We start from the raw sequence: 25184 nt of genomic DNA, 5'->3' as shown, positions 1-25184 counted from the left end.
GTTGTCTCGTCCGCTCTGTTGTTGTGACCTGGTGCTGGACTGACTGGACTGTGATGGACTGGAGCTGGAGGGGTTTGAACCTGATGATCTTCAAGACCACCGGATAGAGCAGGGAATATCAAACAAAAGCATGTTTAAATGCAATCAAAAAATATTAAACACTGCATAGTCATATTATGGTGATTCTTCAGTTACTACATGAATTATAAAAAAAAAGTTCTGTTTAAATATTTAAGACATGTCCTGGAAAAAATCATAACTTTGATCAAACTTTGGGATTTTGATATAGGTGTGAATTTGTAACATATGGTAATTAATGGCACTTCATCCAAGGGAACAGACAAATTCCCTTAATTAATGAAGTTCCTGTGAATGACACGTTTCCATGAATGGATACTCATATCTAGCTGAAACTGATGTACACTTTATGATGTCCAGAGCACTAATAAACAGAGCATTTACACATTGTCAACTGGTCACTGGATTTACCCTCAGCGTGTCTCTCACTAATGGTTGCAGTGGTCTGATCCTCCACTTTCTGACCCTGACCTGAGCCACTGCTGAGAAGAGAGAGATGCTCTCCAGAACTCCAGTGAAGAGTGATCAGATCTACAGACCTACTCTTCTTCCTCTGACTCTCCTGACTATCACTTTCCTCACTGCTAACAGGCTGATGATATACATAGAGCACATAAAAGAGATTTGACCCTGATTTCTTTCCATATCACAATAAACAAACAACATTTAAAACAAATGCACAAAAAAGTGTCAAAATCATCCAAATATTAATATATATTCAAATTCATTTGTAGCTTATTGGGGCCAATACCTCAAACCAGTTCCGGAAAAGTGCTGGACTGTGGTGGACTGGAGCTGGAGGGGTTTGAACCTGCTGATCTGCAGGAGGAAGAACATCAAACATTATATTTTGATATAATGTGTGGTCAAATATGGTAATTAATGACACTCCAGTGATATTCTCCAATGGTCATTTGTTTTACCCTCAGACTTACCCCTCCTCCTCCTCTTCCTCATTGGCATCTCATTTTCAGCGCTCTGATGGGAGTCGTACAGCTGTCTCTTCAGGGCCTGACCTCTGCCAGAGTGTTTGGAGGAAGTGGACGGACGTCCATCATCTGGGCTCTGCTCCCTGTGGGCACAGAAACATTTGGGCCTGGCATCCTTCAAACTGCAATAAAAACAATACAAATGCAATATAAAATACAATACAATGCTCCTCAGAAATACCCCTCCCAAAAAAAAAAAAAAAAAAAAAATTAAATAAAACCCCAAACTCCCTCTAAAATAAGAAAAGAACAATCAAATTAAATGGTCCTCAGAAATAATATGAATTTTTAAAAAATACAACGATGTAAATTGGGATATATTATCCGATCTCCTTGTAGAATGAAAGTCTCCTCTCTGAAATCCTCCGATCAGCTTCAAAATCTCAAGATCAGCGCAGAAAATATTCAGCAAAAGTCTCTGAATCCGACTCGTCTAGTCTCAAGGTCTCAACCAACAGACAGCGATCAAAGTGTTGATATTTGCAGTCCGAATTCATAACACGCGTCCCCGTCGCCATAACAAATTAAATTCGAATCATCACTCATATGCACGCACGCGCACCCGAAGTCGCGTGCGTGAGCAGAGCGCGTGAGCGCACATCGAATCTGCAAACAAACCGAATCTGTTCATGCAGATTATTAAATAACCATTTAACAAATGATATTATGATGTATAATTACTGATTAGCTACAAAATGAAAGTTTAAAATTCAACTGTTAAAGCATGAAATAAGGTAGGCTACCATGAATCAGTGAATTTAAGTTTGATGTGGCTATATTATCAGTAATAAAATAATCATTAAAAAATGTAATCGTTAAATTTTTTTTCAGACATTTATGTCAATTCGATTCAGAGATGAATACTAATGTTGTCCATCAGAGGGAGCCACAGGATAGCAAATCCTTTTAGAGTTAATAATAATTAAGTTATAATGCTAACTTTGTTTTAAATGGTTGATATAATTTTTTTTAGATTGTTAGATTTATTCAGATATACAGAAAAAGAAATGTACATATAATGAATATGTAATATAGTGTCTAATGTAATTGTCTAATGAGTTTATTGAATGACTTTTATGAGGTAAATGTAACATTGCTCTCAAGCTTTCTTAGTTTTAGTGATTACATGAGACATGATTAGTTTATTCATGATAGTTTATTTAGAAATTAGTAAAAAGGTAGAAATGGTATTCAGTTAAGAACCGCTTAACTACAACACGCAGCATTAAAAATGTCAAAATGGTATTTATTGTTTAATTGTTTTATTTGATAATATTATTGACATAATTTGAAATCTGAAACTTTATAACAAAGCACAAAAGAAAATTGCATTTTATTGGATAGGTGCACTACAATGTTCTGCTCGTTCATCAACTAAAAATGACTGACTAAAAGTTTGATTCTTCGAATTTAAGAATTGATATTCCTTCATAAAAATAAGCAAATAAAAATGAGAATTAGTTATTTTTACCCAGCCCTATTTTGAATCAATAATCATATGGATCACGCAAAACAAAAACTCAGAATGGATCAATTATATTTTCTATAATCAGCAGAGATTTATTGTGATGCTTTATCTGAAGTAGAATGACTTGTTTGGAGATCAGTTGAACTTTTACCAAATAATACAGCACAGGGGGGAACACTAATTATGAATGTTTTTTGGAGTTGCAATATTGAAAGGGGGTTATTATTCTGTTGTGTACTTCCCATATTAAGATCACTAGTTGTCAAAACCACAGTTAAACAAATGGAAATGCTGAAGACTGTAGGGACGCTGTGTGTCTTCATCATGGGCTCCACCACAGAGCGGTAGATGTCCTGGTAGGCCTGTACGCTGTAGCCGTGGATGGAGACAGGCTCATCCTGCTGACGCACGTCCACTGAAGAGACTGAGACTGCTGGACGGATGTCAGGAAGGACAGCAGCGTTCTTCAAGTAGCGTTCTTCCAAACCTGTGGGTCTTCGAGCTCTGGCAGAGATACAGCTGTAAGTGTGATCTAACCTGACCAACGTTACAGCCGCCAGCTGTGGAAGCTCACAGGCGTCCGGACTGGAAGAGACGTCCTCCACCAAGAATCCCCCCAGGCGCGTGGGAAGAGCCCTGGTTCTTCTCGGGCGACGCTGCTCCATGATGTTGACTGGAAAAACCCTTTCCAAACTGGACAAATTGATGAAACTTATCAAATTGTATGTAAAGAGCTTAGCATGTGTGAACGTATCAAGGCTTCAGAAACATAAAATTACTTATTTACTTTTTTACTTATTTACAGTTACTTTGTAATTTTACTAAATATAATATTACTTATTATGATCAAAGTCTATATCTAATCTTATCTATAATATAATACAAGGCACGCGACCCTGCACTCTCATGTGATACTTGTTACGTTTCTCGGCGCTGTTAAGGATGGACCAATCACTGTCCTTTCCAATTAATTGGTAACTCATTTTTGCACATCATTTTATAGTAATTGCTATGGTGCGTTTCATTTTACATCTCAGTTACCAATCCGTGGAATTATATAATTTAAAATATTATACATTGTAGATTACACACAACTTTATTAAACCAAAAAAGCCGTATGATTTGATTGAGAGTCTGCCTTTATGAGCCGCATAGCGCCCTCTAGAGGAACATTATTTTAGAAATTGCAAGCAAAGCAACATTTGCTGCTCGAGACGAAAACTATTCTTTTCTAACACCTAAGAGAGGAGAACAGTCTTTTCGGTGGTTAAAAGCGTCAGCGTTTTCATTTAACACATGAGGCACATGACCACAAGTCTATCGGTCATGTGAATTGTGAAAGTTGCCCATATGACAGAGCGTTTCCCGTTCAGCTGAATACACACGGTCAGTACAGAAAACAGTACACGCGCACACATGCACTTTAAATCCGAATGTTTGCACAAATCCTTTGACTGAATACACTCGATGGAATAATGCATTCAGACTGTATTTGTGAGAGCTTGATTGTTTATACGAAGTCAAACAATGGCAAACAAGTACTCTAAACGACGAACGAAACAAAATGCACTGGGAAATGAAACGGAGCAAGAAGCATCATTTGCCCTGACCGTAGAGGTAAGAGTCTGCCGCTTTTTTAAACCCTTGTGCATCAATTTAAAAATGTTACTCTGAGGTAACGTTACTTCGAGGACAAAAATGTCCATGTCAAAAAACAGTCATAATATTTTGAAGCTTTGGAGCACATACTTGTTTGGTCTAATTTTAAGGAAGACTCTTTGGTTGAGTTTTGTTGAAGTAAAAAACAGAAGTTAAAAAAGTGAAACAAATAAAAACTTATAAAGGTTTACGTTTATGAAAATTATTTATGAACATTTTTATATAAAATATATGATTAATAAAACATGTTAAACTCAAAAACTGCTTGTAAATCCAAGCTATAAATCTAAACAAGCTGTGTTCCAAATTTGAGGTTTATATCTCGAAAAAAAATTAGCTTTCAGTAAGATTTTGTTTGTGTGCAGTTCCAATTTCCCCCATTGGATGCCAGCATATGGGGGTATTATTGTTGCAATATTCCAAATAAATAGATTAATATTCACAAATAAATGTAAAGAGATTCACAAAAAAATATCGAATTCACAAATAAATAGATTAAGATCCACAAATAAATGTAAAGAGTTTCACAAAAAAATATAAAATACACAAATAAATAAAATGAGATTTGCAAATAAATAAAATATTTACAAATGTTTTATTATTTTACAAACACAACTCTGTCTTGCATTTATTTGTGAACCGCTTTCTGTGCATTTGTAAATCGCTGCACACATTTGTGAATCGGTTCCTGTGCATTTGTGAATCCCCTCACGCATTTGTGGATTTTGAAACACTTCTAGCGTTGATGTGCAGACAGATCCACAAATAAGTAGACTCCACCCACCGCCTACTCAAGCCAATCAGATAACGGCCACATCGAGCTGGCCAATCGTAGCATGTTCTCGCTTCAACCAATCACGTTTGGCTTTACACTCGGGGCGGGAACTGATTCTTGCATCCTTGAAAGGAGCAGTAGTAGCGCTGAACTGTTTGTGTGGTAAAAACACTCTGTTTTCAAAAGATTGTTGGAGTTTATATTATATTTCCCTTTATATTTCCATCAGGATACACTCAGAGAATTATGATAATCAGAGATCCCGAGCATCATGAACAGTCTCTACACCGGCAAGAGGCGCGACACAGCGCGTCAAAAGCAAATAGGCACTATCTATTCACTGCTGCCGTAGCAGTTTCAAATAATGTAAAACTAGCATGTTTGAAACGTTAACACATATTCCCTATGTGACGTCTGCTTAGCTGCAGACATGTCTGCATGATCGTACTCTTACGGCTCTGATCGTAGCCTACTTATTTACTAGTGCTGTTTACTTGAAAAATCATATTTCGTGATAGTGTCCTGGACGCGGGGCATTCATTGATAGTAAACGGATCCCCGCATTTCTAGATAGATAGAAGATAGATTAGATTAGAAGATAGATAGATTCTTCTAGACGGATAGACTCGCACGGGGTAGACACGATGCAAGAAATTACAGGACATACGATTTTGCCTTTTAAAGCACAATTGCGGTGACAAATAGCAATAGGACATAAATAAATGTCATGTAGAATACCAAATATGAGCCCAAATGACCACCCAATATGGAACGGTACGAGCCTCAACATCAGCGTGTAGTAGCAAATAAAAATCTTGCAATGCAAATTAAAAACTCGTGTAGCTATTTATGGGTTGAACCCAGTTAGTCAGCTACTTGATGCTTTTCTGTTCTATCTTGAATAACGTGACGCGTCCATAATGCGCTGTTCCCGAGATGTAAAGGGCTGTTGCTCTGGCTTTTTTCAAGGCTCATACAAATTGTGGCTTGGCTTGACAAGCAGTCTAATGGTGTAATTCTAACAAAATCCAAATTTTAAACATATTTTATGGGCCTTTACGAGTACTTTTTGAAATGCAGATGAATGATGAATTAGCACAGAGCAAGATCGCCCAGTGTAAAGCCAAACGTGATTGGTTGAAGCGAGAACGTGCTACGATTGGCCAGCTCGATGAGGCCGTTATCTGATTGGCTTGAGTAGGCGGTGGGTGGAGTCTACTTATTTGTGGATCTGTCTGCACATCAACGCTAGAAGTGTTTCAAAATCCACAAATGCGTGAGGGGATTCACAAATGCACAGGAACCGATTCACAAATGTGTGCAGCGATTTACAAATGCACAGAAAGCGGTTCACAAATAAATGCAAGACAGAGTTGTGTTTGTAAAATAATAAAACATTTGTAAATATTTTATTTATTTGCAAATCTCATTTTATTTATTTGTGTATTTTATATTTTTTGTGAAACTCTTTACATTTATTTGTGGATCTTAATCTATTTATTTGTGAATTCGATAATTTTTTGTGAATCTCTTTACATTTATTTGCGAATATTAATCTATTTATTTGGAATATTGCAACAATAATACCCCCATACCAGCAAAGCTCCACTGGTACACACAGTGGTTGGTTTTGTGAATTGCAGTACAGTAGAGTTTTTCTCTCTTAAATATTACACGCACACACACACAATTTTTTTATTTCACGCACACAAACCACATTCTGACATCCATACCAACACACCCACACAATTATAGCTACATAATTTATCCAATTGGCTCTATTATACGCAGAAGCAGAAAACAGGAAAAAGCAAGTATTTGGTTTACAGGTGTGATGGATTTTTTAATTTATCAAAACTAAAATGTATTTTTCTTGCAGGAACAACATTTATATGCTTTTGAATCTTAAATGTTTCCAAACCCTTTGGCCGAAAATTCGTGACTTTGAGTGTGTGAGTGTAAAAATAACAAATATGGGAAATGAAATTAGACAGATGTCTAGGTTTGAAACTTGTGATTAACAATGAAGTAATCAAGAAAACAGAGTTTGCTTCTACCTAGTGCCAGAAGGGTTTGCCTATGAAGAACCAATCAAATTGTAGGGAAATTATGTAATGTATCATGTCACTTTTGCTATGCTCCTGTTCTATAAAAACTGTTGAATTCGTTTTGCGGGTGGGATTTGGGGTGAGATCTTCCGGCCGTGATTAAAGCATATTCGAAGGCATTGTCTGAAGTCTGTTTAGTTATTGCAAGTTAGACAGTGGAACAAGTTACAGGTAAGACACTAAAGGCCTTATTCCCGAGTGAATAATAGTGTCAATAGGGGCCGAGACGTCATTCGACTCTTTGTGAGACTCTTAGGCGGGGTTATATTGTGGTCAGGTACCTCTAATTCTTGGGCATTTTATTTATGCGGTAAGAATAGCTACGCTTAGGCGTCAACCCGCGCGTTCAGAGGCAACTCAACTGAGTATAATATGTTCAGGTGTCAAGGACACTCGGTTCAACCTAAGTCAGATGTGTAGATTACCACACAGGCCAAACCTGAGAAAATGGCACCATCTGGTAAAAAAGAATAATTTTTTTAAGCCTTGCCAACAGAATGAAAGCCTATTAACAAAGACTCTATCATTTTATAGTTAAATGGCCCTGGGATTAAAATTTGCCGTTTTAATGGTTTTCAAAGTGTAATTATTCTGTGTACCTAGTGTAAAATAGATTTATTAAAGGAAATGGGGGTGAAATAGTAAAATCCCAATAAAAATACACACTTGTGCCAAAATTTATGCAGTTGACATTAACACAGGCAAAAATGTCCATAAGGACGCCCAAGGGTTAATGGTATTTTATTTTATTCTTTTGTTTTAAATTCTTTTACTCTTCAACAGAAGCCTCAAAGACAAGGCCCTGTGGAGGTGATCTCTAGCTCAGCATGGCAGGACTTCAGGAGGAAAGTGTGTCTGCTGGTGCCATTCATGTGGCCCAGAGGAAGTGTGCAGCTGCAGGCTCTGGTGATTCTGTGTGTTGGGCTGCTTGGTCTCGAGCGCGTCATCAATGTGTTCGTACCCATTTACAGCAGGAACATCGGTGAGACTAGACTCTTCAGCTATGCATTTAGAATTCAATCAAATGTCTGTATTAATTTAACCATCATTCCACAGCAGGGACAAAAATGCCCCACCTTAAAGCAGACCTTGAATGAATCTATTTTTTTTCCCCATGATATTCTCTTCTTTGTCTATATTAGTTAAGGGTTTAAAATACAGTAAAAACAATAATATTGTACAGTGAGGAATATAAGTATTTGAACACCCTGCTATTTTGCAAGTTCTCCCACTTAGAAATCATGGAGGGGTCTGAAATTGTCATTGTAGGTGCATGTCCACTGTGAGAGACATAATCTAAAAAAAAAAATCCAGAAATCACAATGTATGATTTTTTTTAACTATTTATTTGTATGATACAGCTGCAAATAAGTATTTGAACACCTGAGAAAATCAATGTTAATATTTGGTACAGTAGCCTTTGTTTGCAATTACAGAGGTCAAATGTTTCCTGTAGTTTTTCACCAGGTTTGCACACACTGCAGGAGGGATTTTGGCCCACTCCTCCACACAGATCTTCTCTAGATCAGTCAGGTTTCTGGGCTGTCGCTGAGAAAAACGGAGTTTGAGCTCCCTCCAAAGATTCTCTATTGGGTTTAGGTCTGGAGACTGGCTAGGCCACGCCAGAACCTTGATATGCTTCTTACAGAGCCACTCCTTGGTTATCCTGGCTGTGTGCTTCGGGTCATTGTCATGTTGGAAGACCCAGCCTCGACCCATCTTCAATGCTCTAACTGAGGGAAGGAGGTTGTTCCCCAAAATCTCGCAATACATGGCCCCGGTCATCCTCTCCTTAATACAGTGCAGTCGCCCTGTCCCATGTGCAGATAAACACCCCCAAAGCATGATGCTACCACCCCCATGCTTCACAGTAGGGATGGTACTCATCATTCTTCTTCCTCCAAACACGTTTAGTGGAATTATGACCAAAAAGTTCTATTTTGGTCTCATCTGACCACATGACTTTCTCCCATGACTCCTCTGGATCATCCAAATGGTCATTGGCAAACTTAAGACGGGCCTTGACATGTGCTGGTTTAAGCAGGGGAACCTTCCGTGCCATGCATGATTTCAAACCATGACGTCTTAGTGTATTACCAACAGTAACCTTGGAAACGGTGGTCCCAGCTCTTTTCAGGTCATTGACCAGCTCCTCCCGTGTAGTTCTGGGCTGATTTCTCACCTTTTTTAGGATCATTGAGACCCCACGAGGTGAGATCTTGCATGGAGCCCCAGTCCGAGGGAGATTGACAGTCATGTTTAGCTTCTTCCATTTTCTAATGATTGCTCCAACAGTGGACCTTATAAATAGTGAACTATTTCCCCGTAGCCCTTTCCAGCCTTGTGGAGGTGTACAATTTTGTCTCTAGTGTCTTTGGACAGCTCTTTGGTCTTGGCCATGTTAGTAGTTGGATTCTTACTGATTGTATGGGGTGGACAGGTGTCTTTATGCAGCTAACGACCTCAAACAGGTGCATCTAATTTAGGATAATAAATGGAGTGGAGGTGGACATTTTAAAGGCAGACTAACAGGTCTTTGAGGGTCAGAATTCTAGCTGATAGACAGGTGTTCAAATACTTATTTGCAGCTGTATCATACAAATAAATAGTTAAAAAATCATATATTGTGATATCTGGATTTTTTTTTTAGATTATGTCTCTCACAGTGGACATGCACCTACGATGACAATTTCAGACCCCTCCATGATTTCCAAGTGGGAGAACTTGCAAAATAGCAGGGTGTTCAAATACTTATTTTCCTCACTGTAAAATGATTTTGCAATTTAAATAAATATATTTTATTTTAAATGTACTTTATTCCTGTGATGGCAAAGCTGAATTTTCAGCATCATTACTCCAGTCTTCAGTGTCACACAATTGTGTTCTTTAATGAAAAGAAAGTTCAAAAGATTCACTTACTGGCTAGGCTAATTATTGAAAATGTTGTTCTGTCTTGCGTTATTTACAGCTACTTTTATATTTGTATTTTGTATATTGTTTTAACAACAAAGCCAGTTGGTTCAATTGACACAAATGGATGAAATACTGTATACTTGAAGAAAAAAAAGTCCACATAAAGATAATAAAAAATACTCTTGAAAATAATTTATATGGGGCAAATATTAATAATGAAAAATTATTATTAAAAAAATGAAGACATTGCCCAGATATTACTGTTGTTGTTTTACAATTGCTACGATGCACTTTTCAAAACTTCTCACTTTTTCAAAACTCTTCACACAGTTCCCCTAAACAACTCGGCACGGCAGTTCATTTCACATCCAAAATGCACTAAAACTACAAAAACACTTTATTTATGTCTGCAATCAGCAAATGTGCTTTGTCGCTCATAAAACACTAACTGTCACTACCTAACACACACAACCTAAAAACACTACCAGGTAGCAATACACAGGGTTTTCTTTTGTAAAACTTCTTATCTCTCTGCTGTTTATAACTCACTGCTGTATGTTACATGGTCAATGTTTACATTCAAGAACAACATTTTTCCTAAGTTTTCCCCAAGGTGTTAAGCTACATCTAATTGTTTTAATAGTATTTCAAAGGTTTTTTTTTAGATTCAGAATATATTTCAGTATGTTGTTGTGTGAAGAGTTTTGAAAATTGACCTAAGTATTGAGAAATGCGTCCTAGCAAATGTAAACAAAAATACAACAACAGCTGAAATCTAGAAATCGATCCTAGGAATTGTAAAAAAACCTGTAAAGCTAAAGACCCTTTCACTTTTTGTTGCATTACCACACGTGACCAGTAGAGGACAGCATCTTTTAGCATTTGCCCTGTTACCTGGGAAAGTGCTCAACATGGGGCGCTCAGTAGTTTTTTGTGCATTAATGAATAAATGATTTCACTTGTTTGCAGAAATAATTGGAAAGGCATGCAACTGTGCTGAGGCCATTTTAGTTTAGAAAAAGGGTATAACAGATGCATAATTAAAATGTTACATGTATAAAATAGCTAAAAACGGAGATAATGGTTGATGAAGTACTATATGTAAAGACAGCTTTGAAGCAAGTCAAGAATGTATATGCGGGAGCATGCTTGTGAAGTCAGATTGCCCCTCCTTTGCCAGTTTTCTCAGCCCCTTGTTGTTGTGGGCCAGCTGGATGGGTGAGCAGCCCCCAAAACCTCCCAGAGAAGTCAAAGCCTTTGGTTCACATAAGCCGAGAAGTATCGAACTTCCACAAAAGAAACGTGGGACAAAACCCAACTATGCTAAACTCTTCTGTGGCTCAAGACTTTGTTTCCACCCTTCATTCTGTCTCTTTTTCTTCTTTCTTTCGCCCCCATTTTTGAAATTCCCTGTCTCGATTCATTTATTCATTCTCTCTTATCATCCTCGTTCTTTAAGTGTACGCTGTTCATTTGATCTCTTCCTGAAGTCGGTGGTGTGTGTGTGCTTCATTATCAGGGACGAGTAACAGCTTTGCATTTGGAGGCACATGAAAGCCACGCTGGGAGAAAAGTGAGCTTTTGTGTGGCAGAGAGAGATTGAGAGGGGTAATAGGGGAGGTCACCAACCCTGCCAGTCACGATTAGGGGGCATTAGGGGCTTTTAGCCGAGTTAACACGCTGGTACAAGGGCCTTTTTGTCCGCAGCTCTTTCTGCCCCTATGCCAAGGATAAAAATCAGCTCTCTCACCATCCAGTTCTACTCCCCCAGCTCAAGAGAGAGGAAGAGAGTTTTTGCTTTTGCCCTGGGCATTTTCTTTTATTGTTTTGATTTTCTTTTTCTTCAACCCTCCACCTTTTCTTTCCTCATTTGGTTCCGAGCGCACGATCAAAACGGCCATGAATGTAAATTAATCGCATTGAGAATCTTTCTCAGCTCCCAGGACAGACCAATGTGTTCGCTCTTTAGATGCACTATGCTGTGGCTCCTGGCTCAGGACGGCATCCTTTTGGATGTTTTGTTGTGGATTCACGTAAAAGTCAGTGAGTTAGCGGTTTTGGGCAGTTGTTAAATTTTGGTGTGTTGAACTGAAGTCATGTAGTTATGCATGACTCAGGATGTTAAAGTTTTATTGTCCGTGTGTGATTAAAGGGAAGATGTTCTGCACACACTCATTATTAATAGGAAAACACAGCGAAATGTGTTCTCAGTATGTGCTTCCTATAGAGAGCCTTGGGGATATTGATGCAGTTAAAGGGATAGTTCAGCAAAAATCTTACTGTTCAAAAGTTTGGGGTCAGTAAGTGGTTTTTATAAAGAAATTAATACTTTTATTCAGCTGGGATGCATTAAATCGATCAAAAGTGACAGTGGAGACATTTATAACATTTGTATGTACCAGTATTTCTTTTTCAAATGCTGTTTCTGTTCATCAAAGATTCCTGAAAAAAATGTATCAAGGTTTCTTTAAACGTAACCAGCACAATGGTTTTCAACATTGATAATAATAAGAGATGTTTCTTGAGCAGCAAATCAGCATATTAGAATGATTTCTGAAGGATCGTGTGACACTGAAGACTAGAGTAATGATGCTGAAAATTCAGCTATGCATCACAGTAATAAATGACATTTTAAAATATTAAAATAGAAAACTACTTAGAGTTAATATTTCATAATATTACTATTTTTACGATCAAATAAATGCAGCTTTGGTGAGTGTAAAATAATTATAAATAATTATATATATATATATATATATATATATATATATAATTATTTTTTTTTTTATTTTTTTTTAAGCTAATCCTGACTCAAAACAAGAACATTTACCAGATGAGCCAGCAAAAGTGTTAATGCACTCACATCTCCTCTGTGTTTCTGCATTTTTAATATTCCAGTGAACCAGCTGTCAGCATTGGAGAGCTGGAGACCCCTGGCCATCACGGTCTGTGTTTACGTCCTCCTTAAGTTCTTGCAGGGCGGAGGGGTAGGTGAGGGTTGACATTCATATTGATATTGCAAGGAAGAGGCATATGACGCTGGTTTTAAACAATACAACTCTGAAGCAACTATTAACTGTCTCTCTCCGCTCAGGAACGTCAGGGTTTGTCAGTAACTTGCGCAGCTTCCTGTGGACACGTGTCCAGCAGTACACCAGCCGTGTGGTGCAGGTCCGTCTCTTCGGTCACCTGCATGGGCTCTCTCTGCGCTGGCACCTGGGCCGCCGCACCGGAGATGTCCTGCGCAGCATTGACCGTGGGACCTCCTCCGTCAACAACTTGTTAAGGTCTGATGATTTGCTCTTTTAAACAACTTGGTTAGTTAGACATGCTATCCATTAAAATGCTCAAACTCTGTTTTTATTTTTTTATCTTAATTTGTGTTACAGCTATATTGTGTTTAGCATTGTACCCACTATTGCTGACATCGTCATTGCCATCATCTATTTTGTGACGTACTTCAGTGCCTGGTTCGGCCTCATTGTCTTCATTTGCATGTTCCTCTACCTCAGTAAGTGCAGTACTTATATTTGTGCTGTCAGCACCACACTTCATATTGTAAGAACTGACATTCAACAGGCACATTTTGATGTCTAGTTCAATTTGACATTTGTTTTCAGCTCTCACCATCATCATCACTGAATGGAGAACCAAGTACAGGCGGGAAATGAACACACAGGACAACAATGCCAAGTCAAAAGCAGTGGACTCACTTCTCAACTTTGAAACTGTAAGTGACCAAATGCCATGACAAAGTTTCCCTAGGTTGGCCATGGAGTGTTAAGCTTGCAAGGTTTACAAAATGTGTCATACCATTTAGGTGAAGTACTATAATTCAGAAGGTTTTGAAGTGAGGCGCTTTGAGGATGCTATCCTGAAATATCAGGTAATGCGATCACTTAAACTTTGACTTCATAAGCAGTTGACTGGAGAGACACTGAGTTGGATTCTCTTTCTGCTCAGGCATGTGAATGGACGACCAATGCTTCCCTGGCCCTCCTGAACCAAACCCAGAACCTGATTATTGGATTGGGGCTGTTGGCCGGATCGCTGCTTTGTGCATACTATGTTACAGTGGACAAGTTTCAAGTACAGTAATCTCTACTCATAAAATTTAGAAATCTAGTTCTTATTGATCTTGAGCGTAACTTTTGTTGTTCATGCGCTGTTGTTGCTCTCATAGGTTGGTGACTATGTTCTCTTTGGAACATATATTATCCAGCTCTACACTCCACTCAACTGGTTTGGTACATATTATAGGTAAGATTAGAAAAGGAGGACCTGGGGTGCTCGCTATATTACTAAATGTATAAAATTTTTCACACCAACAGAAACATATACCGGGATAACCTGGCTTTTCTTGAGATTCCCTTGCTTCACGGCATAGTAATGATATGCTAAAGCCCGTCCGCATGTTAATGTGATTGGTTACAAGGTAGTTTGTGACGTAAGGAACTCCAGTGGTTTCAAAACATGTATTTTTTTCACTGAAGTTTTAAGGAGAAAATACTCTGCAATGGTGTTGACTTATGAATTTGCACATGGTTTGGCTTAAAGCATATTGAAAACACCACATAGACATATAAACAACATTAAAAACTTGATTTTCACCACATGGGAACTTTAAGAAGAAAATTATAGGCTTTGGTGATCTTTGGTTGTATGGCAGTTCTTGCCAAAGAATCTAGTGTGAGAATATATCTGCTGAATGCAGCCAAAAATAGTTTTTTTAACGATATGTTTGTAAATTTGTTTCTGAATTTTAAATTCAGCAAAAAGTTACGCCTCACATACTCATGAACAATCATTGTTATTAGTCGTTAGTCATTAGTGTCACTTCAGATTGCTCATGCACATCCCTAGTAATATGTATTATATACTGTATTTTGCTAGTGTTATGTTGTAATGCTTAATATTTGAAACAACCCAACAAATTCATTAAACATTATCTTTAGGAATTTTACGTAAGTTGGAGGTTATCATAACTTTAAGAGATTATTTACAATGATTTTTAAGAACATTCTTTTCAGAAATTCTTTTTAAGTTTTGTCTTTAAACCAACAATCTTAAGAAATGTTTTGGTAATACAAAATATTCTTTACTTTATTATTAAGTAATAAATGAAAATGGAAATGAAAACAAATTTTATCCTTATGAATGTTTTGTGAATCCGACCCTTTGAATCTTAGGATGTGTTCACACTTGGCAGTTTTAGTTTGATTAAAATGAACTCTGGTGCGGTTTATTTGAATAAGTGTGAATGCTGCCATTGTAAACCCTGGTGTGCACCAAACAAGCGGACCAGACCGCTGGTCTCGGTCTGCTTCCAAACAAACTCTGGTGTGGTTCAACTGAAATATGAATGCAACACGGACCAACGACATCTAAACGAACAAAAAACAGGACAGGTGTCACAAGATGCGACCAAAAAGGGACATAATGTTGAAGCATACCTGGTTCTTCTCATCATAATGTTGCCCATTACTGTTCAGTACAGGTGTTGGAAATACAGGCTCCTTGTTTGTGTGTAACGGAGGAATTCCTGGTGCTATTTTGACTTCTTTACACATTTTATAAGCTCTTTGTGAAGTTCACAGCTGCTAAAATACTATCATATGTAGGCTACGCACATCCGTTCCAAAACGTTTTTTTTATCATTAGGTTTGAACCGGGACTAAATGTTTCATTTTCTTTATTTGATCTGGACCAAGAGAACCGCACTACAAGTGAACACACCCTAAGATTTAATTTATTTTCTTGCTTATATATTTACAATTCAGGCAGTTACCAAACTTTTCATTTCCTTGACTTATTTCATTGCGCTGTTGTGTTTGCACAGAATGATCCAAAGTGCATTTGTTGACATGGAGAGCATGTTTGATCTACTAACAGAGGAAAAAGAGGTGAGTAGTCACTAAAGATCGACGTTTGGAGTCGTTTTGCTGTCATGTCAAAGGTAAATCACTTCCAAATAGTATTTTTACTAGTCAACTACAGTAGTCAACATTTGAAGTGGATCAAAAAAGTTCATCAAAGTTGTCCTAAGACAAGAACGTGTATTGTTCAAAATTCATGTAGAACTTTGATGAAAGGTTTTGATACACTTCAAATGTTGACTACTGTAGTTTGTACAGCACAAATACCCATCTAATCGATTCCCAAAAGCCGCATTGCGGCGCGTCTGTACATGCAAGTGTTGGTCTTGTGGGCCAGTGAGTGTTGATTTATTGTCATGACCTCCTGCACTGACTCAAGTTACCCCCATCCTTTGGGAACCCTCTCCCCAAAGTCACGCAACCAACAGCCAGCCGTTCCAGACACTCCCAGTGTCTTTAGATTCCATTCATATGCAAATACTCTGACTAAAACCCTTATTTGATCTTCACGTGTCTTTCTATTTATTCCCAAAAGCTGTCGCAGCAAATTTGCAAACTGATTTTTGAACTTGACCAGAAAGTGGCTTCAACGTTTTTGGCAATAAATCAGTTTTAATGCATTCTTCAGGTTTGCTTAATTCACTGCCAACCCAGTGCCCTCCTTGTCTCCTGTGATATATGCCCAGATTGCTTTTTCTAACTTCCAGATTCCTCTCTACTGTAGGTAAAGGATGATGTGAATGCAGGAGACCTGTCGTTCACAGAAGGAAGGGTTGATTTCCAGAACGTGTGTTTTAGTTACACTGCTGGGTGAGTCATGCTAATATTGATAAAGGCAGATGTTTTGGTAGAGCTTTTTTTTTTTCTTGTAGTATCCATATGTTTTTACATCTGAATTGTTTTATTTCCTGACAGAAAAGAGATTCTCAGTGAAGTCTCGTTCACAGTGATGCCTGGTCAGACAGTTGCACTGGTAAAATGTTATCAGAATTCTACATTTGTGAATATAGTGCACTAAAACTTTTACAGAATAAGAAAGTGTGTAAAGGTGCAAGATGTTCACCTCCGCTAATATCTTATTTAACAGGTTGGTCCGTCCGGATCAGGAAAAAGCACCATCATCCGCCTGCTTTTCCGTTTTTATGACGTGCAAGGAGGCTGTATCCTCATCGATGGTCAGGACATCTCAAAGGTCAGGAAACGGTACAACAGACATTTTTATGGTCAGGTGAAAAAGCTTCTATCCACCTTATTTTTCACATAAGAGTGGAGTGCGGCCATTTGTAAATTTAATGTGTCTGGCTTCCGGTATCATTCACTTCCTGTAAAATGTAGCTGTGTAAAACAGCTTGTTATGCTGCTTGATATTGCAAACTGGTATTTCTTACCGTATTATTTTAATGTATAGTTGTAATTATAAACACACTGTTTTGTAGCACAAATAGTTTTACAGTTTACTGCATTATTCCTCTAGTTATTTACCCATAGTGGCTAATGAATTGGAAGTCTCGCACATTCACATAAAATAGCTTACTTCTGCATTGCAAAATAAGGTGGATAGAATGATTTGTACAATTACCATAACAGGATCTGTAAGATTTTAGAGAATGGTTAGATTTAAGGTTAAAGGGTTACTTCATCCAAAAATAAAAATTGTCAACATTTACATTTACCTCATGTCATTCCAATCCAATAAGACTTATTGTCAAAGCACAAATGAAGAAATTATTAATATTCTCCTCATTTTTGCCCATCCATTGATTGAAAGTCTATGTAATCAACATTTTCAAGCTTTAAAGGATAATAAAAACATCATAAACGTAATCAGTATGAATTTACCCTTCTGCATATTCATTAATCTTTATAGCAAACCAGACTGGTGTAAATTTAAGTTCACCTGTGCGTCCAGCTCACATGGTCGCCTACATTTCTCTTCATATTTCATGCACAAGAGTAGCCGCATAGTTTATATAAATGTCTAGACTGTAGCTATAAAAAAACATTTTAAAATTATCCCAGAAATCTTCCTCGACCCCGCCTGCATCTCTGCTGACCTCTAATGTAAGGTTTGAATAGTGACAGGGCTGGTGTTAGAAGATAAGAGTCTCTTACTGACTGAAGAGGACAAAGAACTTGCATTAAAATGTGAAAAATTAATTTCCTACCAAGCTTGCTTCAGACTGTCTGCTTGAGAAGAGATTGTTCCTTAGTTATTCTAGTCACAATTCAATGTCAAAGTGTTTTTCGTAGTGCAGTGCTAGCTTTGATAATGTTGTTACTAGTGTCTCACACATAAACTGTGAAGTCTTTTCAAGCACAGAGTGAGACTTTTATCTTTTTATATCTATATCTGTGAGACTTTAGGTGCTCTACTCTCAAACATTTCCATTGCTTACACATACCTGACTGTTCAGTATACCCTATCTGAATAGCCCTGGGAATACAAATTCTTAGTGGTTGTACAACGCAGAACAGTGTGTAACAGGAGCCTGATTGAGGCGATGTTATACCAGACCGTACAAGCTGTCTCACTGTTAACTACAATGCAGTGACACCAGTGATGTAAGATGCGACCATAGATCATATAACCTCCACTACACATGACAATGTTCTGGGGATATGATTTACGGTTCCCTCTTATTTCCAAGTAAACCTGCCCCCTGTGAATTAATCATAGTGAGAGAGACGTAAATAATGAATATGGAGCTGTAAGCTGCTTTTACTCCAGTGTCCTGAGGGAGACGGTGGCCTCTTGCACAGAGCTGGTCTCTGCTCACAACTGCTAGATTCACTTCTGGACTGCTGGTCTGATCCAGACCAGGACAGAAGGTTGCGTTACCTTTACTCATGCAGCATGACATGATATAGCAAATATTTATAATATAGAAGGGAGGGGGAGGGGGAACGGTAACGAGTAGTTGTTTATAATGAGATGCATTCATAAACTGTTTACATGCAACCTGGTAATCCAATCTGATCATCCAATATTAGTGTTCTTTTAATTTATATTTAGGTTATTTGTGTTAACATTCACCTAACACTCTAGGACCTAATCAGTCTTTACTGGTCGTTTAATAACACTGTTAAATGTAATCTGTAGCAAATCTGAAAGTTAATATCAGTTTTCATGGGCCAAAATTCAGTTTTAGCATTTAAAAAAGTTGATTTTGGCCGTTTATTTTGAATTTATAGAATATAATTTTAATGTCAGAAATGTTTTAGTAACTGGCCATTACATGACAGTAATTTTCTGTAACAATCTATTTATTTATTTAATGTACTTGCATGAACATTACCATTCATTGATTGATTTTTTTTTAAATGATTTTTGAAAGAAGTCTCTTATACTCACCAAGACTGCATTTACTGTAACTCTTTTCTATTTTTAACATATTTTAATTTATTCCTGTAATGGCAAAGCTGAATTTTCAGCAGCAATTACTCCAGTCTTCAGAAATCATTTGGAAATGGAAGCTGTGGTTTGGCATTTACATGGAGGAAGTACTGCCGACAAGTAAATCTCTCTCGTCCTCTCCTACACACGCATTCACAGCCTCTCCAGTATCATGTCAAATCCATGAACCACAACCCAGCATTCAAACAACCGCCTTCACACTTGCGCACGATGGCCAAACATTCCTGCTGCGTTAATGTGTTTGGAGCGCAGCAAGAAGCATGAGGTAGATCAGCGTGCCAGTACTCTCATAGGGAGTGAGCGCTTTCTCACAGTACAGGCATGAGGGGAGATTTACTTTTATAGAGCAGCTGTCATCAGTTCAGCATCTCATCCCTCTCACTACTGGCCAGATCCAACTCATTAAACTCACTGGAACATTAGCATTTGGACTCCTAAAGCATGAGCTGGCAAATGAATAGATCTTTCGCCAAGTACTGTACTGTGAAACTAACTATTAGATATGTTTTTTTGACTGAGATGCACTCTTTGGCTCTTGGGACTTGTTCAGACATGCATCAAAAATCAATATTGTTTTTTTAGGTGCTTTGAAAATGTTCGTCTCAGTCTGAACGATTATATCATATTTGATGTCCGTTTTTTTGTGCGATGGGTTGTTAGGTCAGGTGTCGAAACAAGAAGATCTAATAAACGAAGAGTGGGAAAAACATTTATTGATGAAGTCTCACGCATAGTGAACCTACATAAGTTTGCATTGCTACTATGACAGCCAAAGTTTGATGAAAATGCCTTAAAATGGCCTGTTGGTCAGCGAAAGACAATGCTAAATAAAAATAACATTTCACTAACTAAAGATTAGATGAATCAGACAGTTCTTTTGGAGAAATGAATGACTTGTGGGACTCCAGCAAAATATACATTTGTCTAAAAATGTAAGAAAAGTTACAAAATAATTTAAGGTAACGAATGTTATCCGTCTATTGTGCGACAAAGAACTAATAATTTACAGGCGCAGAGTTGGTTGTTCTCAATATTTTGAGAACATCCAAATGTTTTTGCTGTTTGCGACAGTGACTAAAAAAGCATTCCTTGAGCCTTCTGTGACAAATGCAACAAGGCACTAACATACAAAATGTTGCTTGTGTGGGAATTTAATAAAATAGCCTATGAACAAGACAAATCTAACAGGACTTGGCTCGTGATATCCACGTAGACTACAGGCTTTTGTGCAGGGACAAAAAGGGTTTCACTTTATTTTGATGGTCCCTTTAACACATTCTGTTGTCTAGAAGTAACATTGCACCTACATGTCTAACTCTCATTAGAGTATTAGTAGAGTATTAGTAGACTGGTAGGGTTAGGGTTAGAATAAGTTGACATGTAGTTGCAAAGTTACTTATAGTCAGTATAGTGTCTGTTGGAGGACCATCACAATAAAGAGTTATCAGATATTAAGCAGACAGTCTACTAATACTCTAATGAGAGTTAGTTGACATGTAGTTGCAAAGTTACATAGTCAGCAGAATGTTCAAAAGGGACCATCAAAATAACGTGTTACCACAAAAAGTTATAAATTGAATAAATTATAACAATTAATTTAGACTTGTCCTCTTTAAAATGCAGGAGAAACTCTTAAAGTTATGGGTTTTATATAAGGTAGTATTTCATAGAGTCCCTGTAACTTTAGAAGTGAAAATACAAGTAGTTGTCATCATGACCAAGCAGTTGTGCAACAAATCTTGTTATATTCTACAGATCAGTCACAGGATACAGACACGCACACTCTTAGCAAGAAACATCTGTTGGTCATTCTTCATGCACATTTTCTCAGGTAAGCACTTTGATGGAAATAATAGAATCCCAAGGCCTTTGATGGAGTGGATTCCTCAAGGCTGTTCATTCTGGTGCTTGTCACTGATTCCACCTTCTCCGTGCAGCATTGACTCCCTCGTGTCTGTGAAAGCTGCATGTGAGACGTGAATTCATCTGTCAGATGACGGGGGGAAAATATGACTCAGAAATATCAGAGCTATTCCTCATCGACTTCACAGCTGAATGAGTGTTGCTTTATGAATGTTGTCATTGAAATAAATGCACAAGTGCATTCCTTCTCTCTGAGTTTCCTGACTCGTAAAACAAACAAACGGCTCAAACGCAAGCAAGATTGAGAGAACAAATGAAGTGGTCGGGCGTAAGGCAGGGGGAACGGAAAAGATTGTAGTGCGCTAATAACGACTCGCATGAAAGCTTTGTCAAAATGCGGAACTTTTCCGAATAAGAATCTTTGAGGGTCGTAACTGTTTCTTTTCAAAGGAATTAGAATTGGCTTTTGATGGTAGGAAATGTAAGTTGTTTGCCAGCGTGTTTTAGGGAGGGTGGAGTGGGGGGCGCCCGCTGGGGCTCATTGATCTTGTAAGCGATGGGAGCAGAGAAACACAGACACCACACTGACAGCTGACGGGCCACATGTTCTGTTGCGCTCGCACACACACACACACATACGTCATGCACCTGACAGACAGCACTGCTCGTGATTAACCTGTTTCTGTCATGCCAACAGCGTGCTTGAAGAAGAAGGTGGTTAATTGCCGTAGGTTATGTTCTAGCACTTTATAAGAGCACCTTGTGAGAAGACATCCTTTAGTTCTTTTGATATTAATCCATTGGGTGTTTTGTATAGGTTATTAGAGTTAGACTACCATTCAAAAGGCCAGGAAGATTTTTGTTTAAAGAAATTACTACTTTTATTCAGCAAGGATGCATTCAATTTATCAAAACTAATAGTAAATATATTTATGTTAAACATATTTCCATTTTATATTAGTGCTGTTCTTTTGAACCTTCTAATCATCAAAGAATCTTGACAAAAATCAGTTTCCTGTCTTCAGTATCGATAATATTAAGAAATGTTTCTTCAGCAGCAAATCAGCATATTTGAATGATTTCTGAAGGATTATGTGACACTGAAGACTGGAGTAATTATGCTGAAAATTCAGCTTTGCCATCACAAGAATAAATTACATTTTAAAATATATTCAAATAGAAAACAGTTATATTAAATTGTAATATTATTTCACAATTTTACTGCTTTTACTGTGTTTTTGAGCAAATAAATAATCCCTTGTTGAGCATAAGAGACTTCTTTCAAAAACATTTAAAAAAAATCTTACCAACCCAACCTTTTTGGTATAAATATATATTTTTTAAAGTGTTGTAAGAGAATTTGGTAATATGTATTCTTGGTTGTTTGTCGAGCTCATGGTGCTCATATGGATGATATGGGTTTGAGTTCAGCCTGCAACATGTTCTTCTACCATTCTTTTTCTCCGTCACCAATAATTTCCGGTTCACTTTCCAGTGCACTCATTAAATTTGAATTTTTTGGGGGGTTTTCACTGGCACTTGTTCCTCTCAGAAAACTTTTGCTGACACTTCTGGCCTATATACATGAAATGTGTTTTCGGCTGTCTATCTTTTTTAGCACAATTTTCCACCGGACAAAATTGCGCTTGTTAACTCATGATTTCTGTTCTGTCTGTGCGCACCAATCTTGCACTTCTATCTACTCCTCAACCAGACCACCTAGAGACTTCGGGTTTTCGGCATTATGTTAAGGAAGGTCTAATCTCGGGAACGCACAAAATCCAGGAAAAGATTTACTATCTCTTAGTGTTGTGATCCAATGAGGTGAGAAAATTGCACTAAAACACTCACTGAGTTTTTATTACTTGTTTGTCATTTCATTTGTTCTTTCCATCTCATACAATATACATTCATATTATGGATATTTTTGGGTTCAATTGAAGTGTATTGTTTTGGTTTTTTGGTCATGCTGGTTTGCGTCTGGTTGCTTTTCTTGATCTGTGGCAGAGGAGCTTCAAGTCGTTGTGGTTAGCAAAACATGCAAACCTAGTGAAGCGATAATGCAAAGCTATACTTTTATGTATATGGTTTGTGCTTAATTAAGTGAATATATTATTATTATTGTTATTAGTAGTAGTAGTAACTGTAAATTGAATAGCACGACTGGTCAAGTGATTTCAACATGGCGTCTCCCAGAGCATCCCGCTCTGTTTAGAATAAAACTACTTTGTACATCATTGTAAACATATATTCCTCAGAAATACTATTTATACCTTTAAAGTGTAAAAGTTTAATTAGCAAAAACAATTTTAAAATGTTGTTTTAGAGTACTAGAATCCAGCCTTATTGATTGAAAACCATTCGATTTTTACAGCTGGAGCAGTAAAACTTTGATGACTCTTCATGCTGTGATCCAGCTGTCCTTCTGTCATACTTCACTATATGGAACACTTCATAAAAGTAGGTTATTGATTCTGTTGTAGTTGATAACTGAAGGCAAGAGGTCGCCAGAGACATTTCCAGTTTCAGCAGTCTGTACATTTTTCTGTCTGTGGCATTGTCTTCTTTGCACGTAACATTATAACATTTAACTGGAGTAAGAAACAGAAGACTGAAAGGAGACTGAAAGGCTGAAAAGGAGACTGAAAGAGAACGACCCCTTGCCCCCGCTGAACCTCTGTATTTCTGAGGCAGTGTGCTTCATTGATGTTGCGTCTGACTTAGTGGATTGCAGAGGAGAAGAGACTGGAGTCTATAACAATCCTGTGAAGTGTTAAACAGAGCAGCATGTGGAGGTTCGTGTAAACAAGATGTTTTGCGTACATTTGGTCCAGGTTAGGAGCACATGGGTAGTTCCCTCCCAGCCTTTTTTTTGTGCCTTTCAAGTAAACGGTTGCAGCCCTGATTTGTGCGCACATCTGGTCGGATATGCAGAACAATACTTGTGTCTGCTTCTCGGCAAGTGGATTCAATTGTAGCATGTTTTATGTTTTGCATATCACAGTTTTGCTTGGGTTTCTCTCATATTTGAGCATCTGATATGGCCTGTTTTTCCCGTCTGAGGGTCTAGACGTGCTGTGCCATGTGAAACACATAAGCAGTTTACTTTGTGTCACAAATAAACTAGAAAATTATGTTTCTAGCTACACATTAAGTAGTTGAACTATTATATATTTCATGGAATAAGAAATGGTGCACTGTAACTGCTTTTGACATGCACAGTAGTCAGAGGTTCACACTAATATGTGCCTCATTTTTCTTATTTTGTACAACTCTAATAAAAGGCAACATCTAAACAATGTGCAATTTAAAGAATTAGTACCATTTAGTGACTTGAAATGTACAGTGCCCTCCACAATTATTGAACCCCCTGGTAAATATGATCAAAATTGGCTGTAAAAAATAAATCTGCATCGATTATCCTTGTGATCTTTCATTCAAAAAATGTGCAAAATTTTAACCTTTCATTGAAGTAAAAGAATTGAAAGTGGGGGGAAATCACATTATGAAATAAATGTTTTTCTCCAAAACATGTTGGCCACAATTATTGAAACCCCTAGAATTTTTTACGAGTAAAATATCTCTGAAGTATATTCCCATTAATATTTACCTTTTTTAGTACACCAGGGTGACTAGGAAAATGAAACTGTCCAGCTATGACTTCGTGTTTCACAGGAGTTTAAATATGAGGAAACACAAAGGCCAAATCCCCTTAATCATCCATCACAATGAGTAAAACCACAGAATACAGTTCTGATGCGTAGCAAAAGATTGTTGAGCATCACAAACTAGAAAGTGGCTGTAAGACAATAGCTAAAGAATTGAACATCCCCATTTTGACCATCAGGGCAATAATTAAGAAGTTATAACCAACTAAAGATGTTATGAATCTGCCAGGAAGAGGACGTGTGTCTATACTGTCTTAATGCACGGCGAGTATGAAAGTTTGAGTGGCCAAAGACTCTCCAAGGATCACAGATGGAGAATTGCAGAGATTAGTTGAGTCTAAGGGTCAGAAAGCCTAAAAAAAAATTATCAAA

At 37.6% G+C, this 25184-nt stretch overlaps 1 protein-coding gene across 3 annotated transcripts in view; it reads left to right on the top strand.

Annotated features, from left to right (window-relative positions):
* Positions 1 to 3699: 3699 nt before the first annotated feature.
* The window catches only part of abcb6b (ATP binding cassette subfamily B member 6 (LAN blood group) b), a 54980-nt gene continuing 33495 nt past the window's right edge, over positions 3700 to 25184 (top strand). The window contains exons 1-13 of one of the 3 annotated variants that reach the window (XR_014030367.1): positions 3700 to 4152; positions 7861 to 8059; positions 12889 to 12981; positions 13085 to 13277; positions 13380 to 13501; positions 13611 to 13720; positions 13811 to 13876; positions 13954 to 14079; positions 14174 to 14250; positions 15830 to 15893; positions 16591 to 16676; positions 16782 to 16839; positions 16954 to 17058. Coding sequence is in view for 2 of the 3 variants with exons in the window: in XM_081368965.1 (XP_081225091.1) it covers positions 4063 to 4152; positions 7861 to 8059; positions 12889 to 12981; positions 13085 to 13277; positions 13380 to 13501; positions 13611 to 13720; positions 13811 to 13876; positions 13954 to 14079; positions 14174 to 14250; positions 15830 to 15893; positions 16591 to 16676; positions 16782 to 16839; positions 16954 to 17058 (1389 nt within the window). In the remaining variant the exon portion in view is untranslated. The remainder of the gene's footprint in view (positions 4153 to 7860; positions 8060 to 12888; positions 12982 to 13084; positions 13278 to 13379; positions 13502 to 13610; positions 13721 to 13810; positions 13877 to 13953; positions 14080 to 14173; positions 14251 to 15829; positions 15894 to 16590; positions 16677 to 16781; positions 16840 to 16953; positions 17059 to 25184) is intronic. The other 2 variants (XM_081368965.1, XM_081368964.1) reach the window with 2 other exon arrangements.

Source organism: Scardinius erythrophthalmus (assembly GCF_964197995.2).
Source record: "Scardinius erythrophthalmus genome assembly, chromosome: 6".
In the NCBI taxonomy this organism is placed as follows: domain Eukaryota; kingdom Metazoa; phylum Chordata; class Actinopteri; order Cypriniformes; family Leuciscidae; genus Scardinius; species Scardinius erythrophthalmus.
This window is presented reverse-complemented; position numbering and strand designations above follow the sequence as displayed.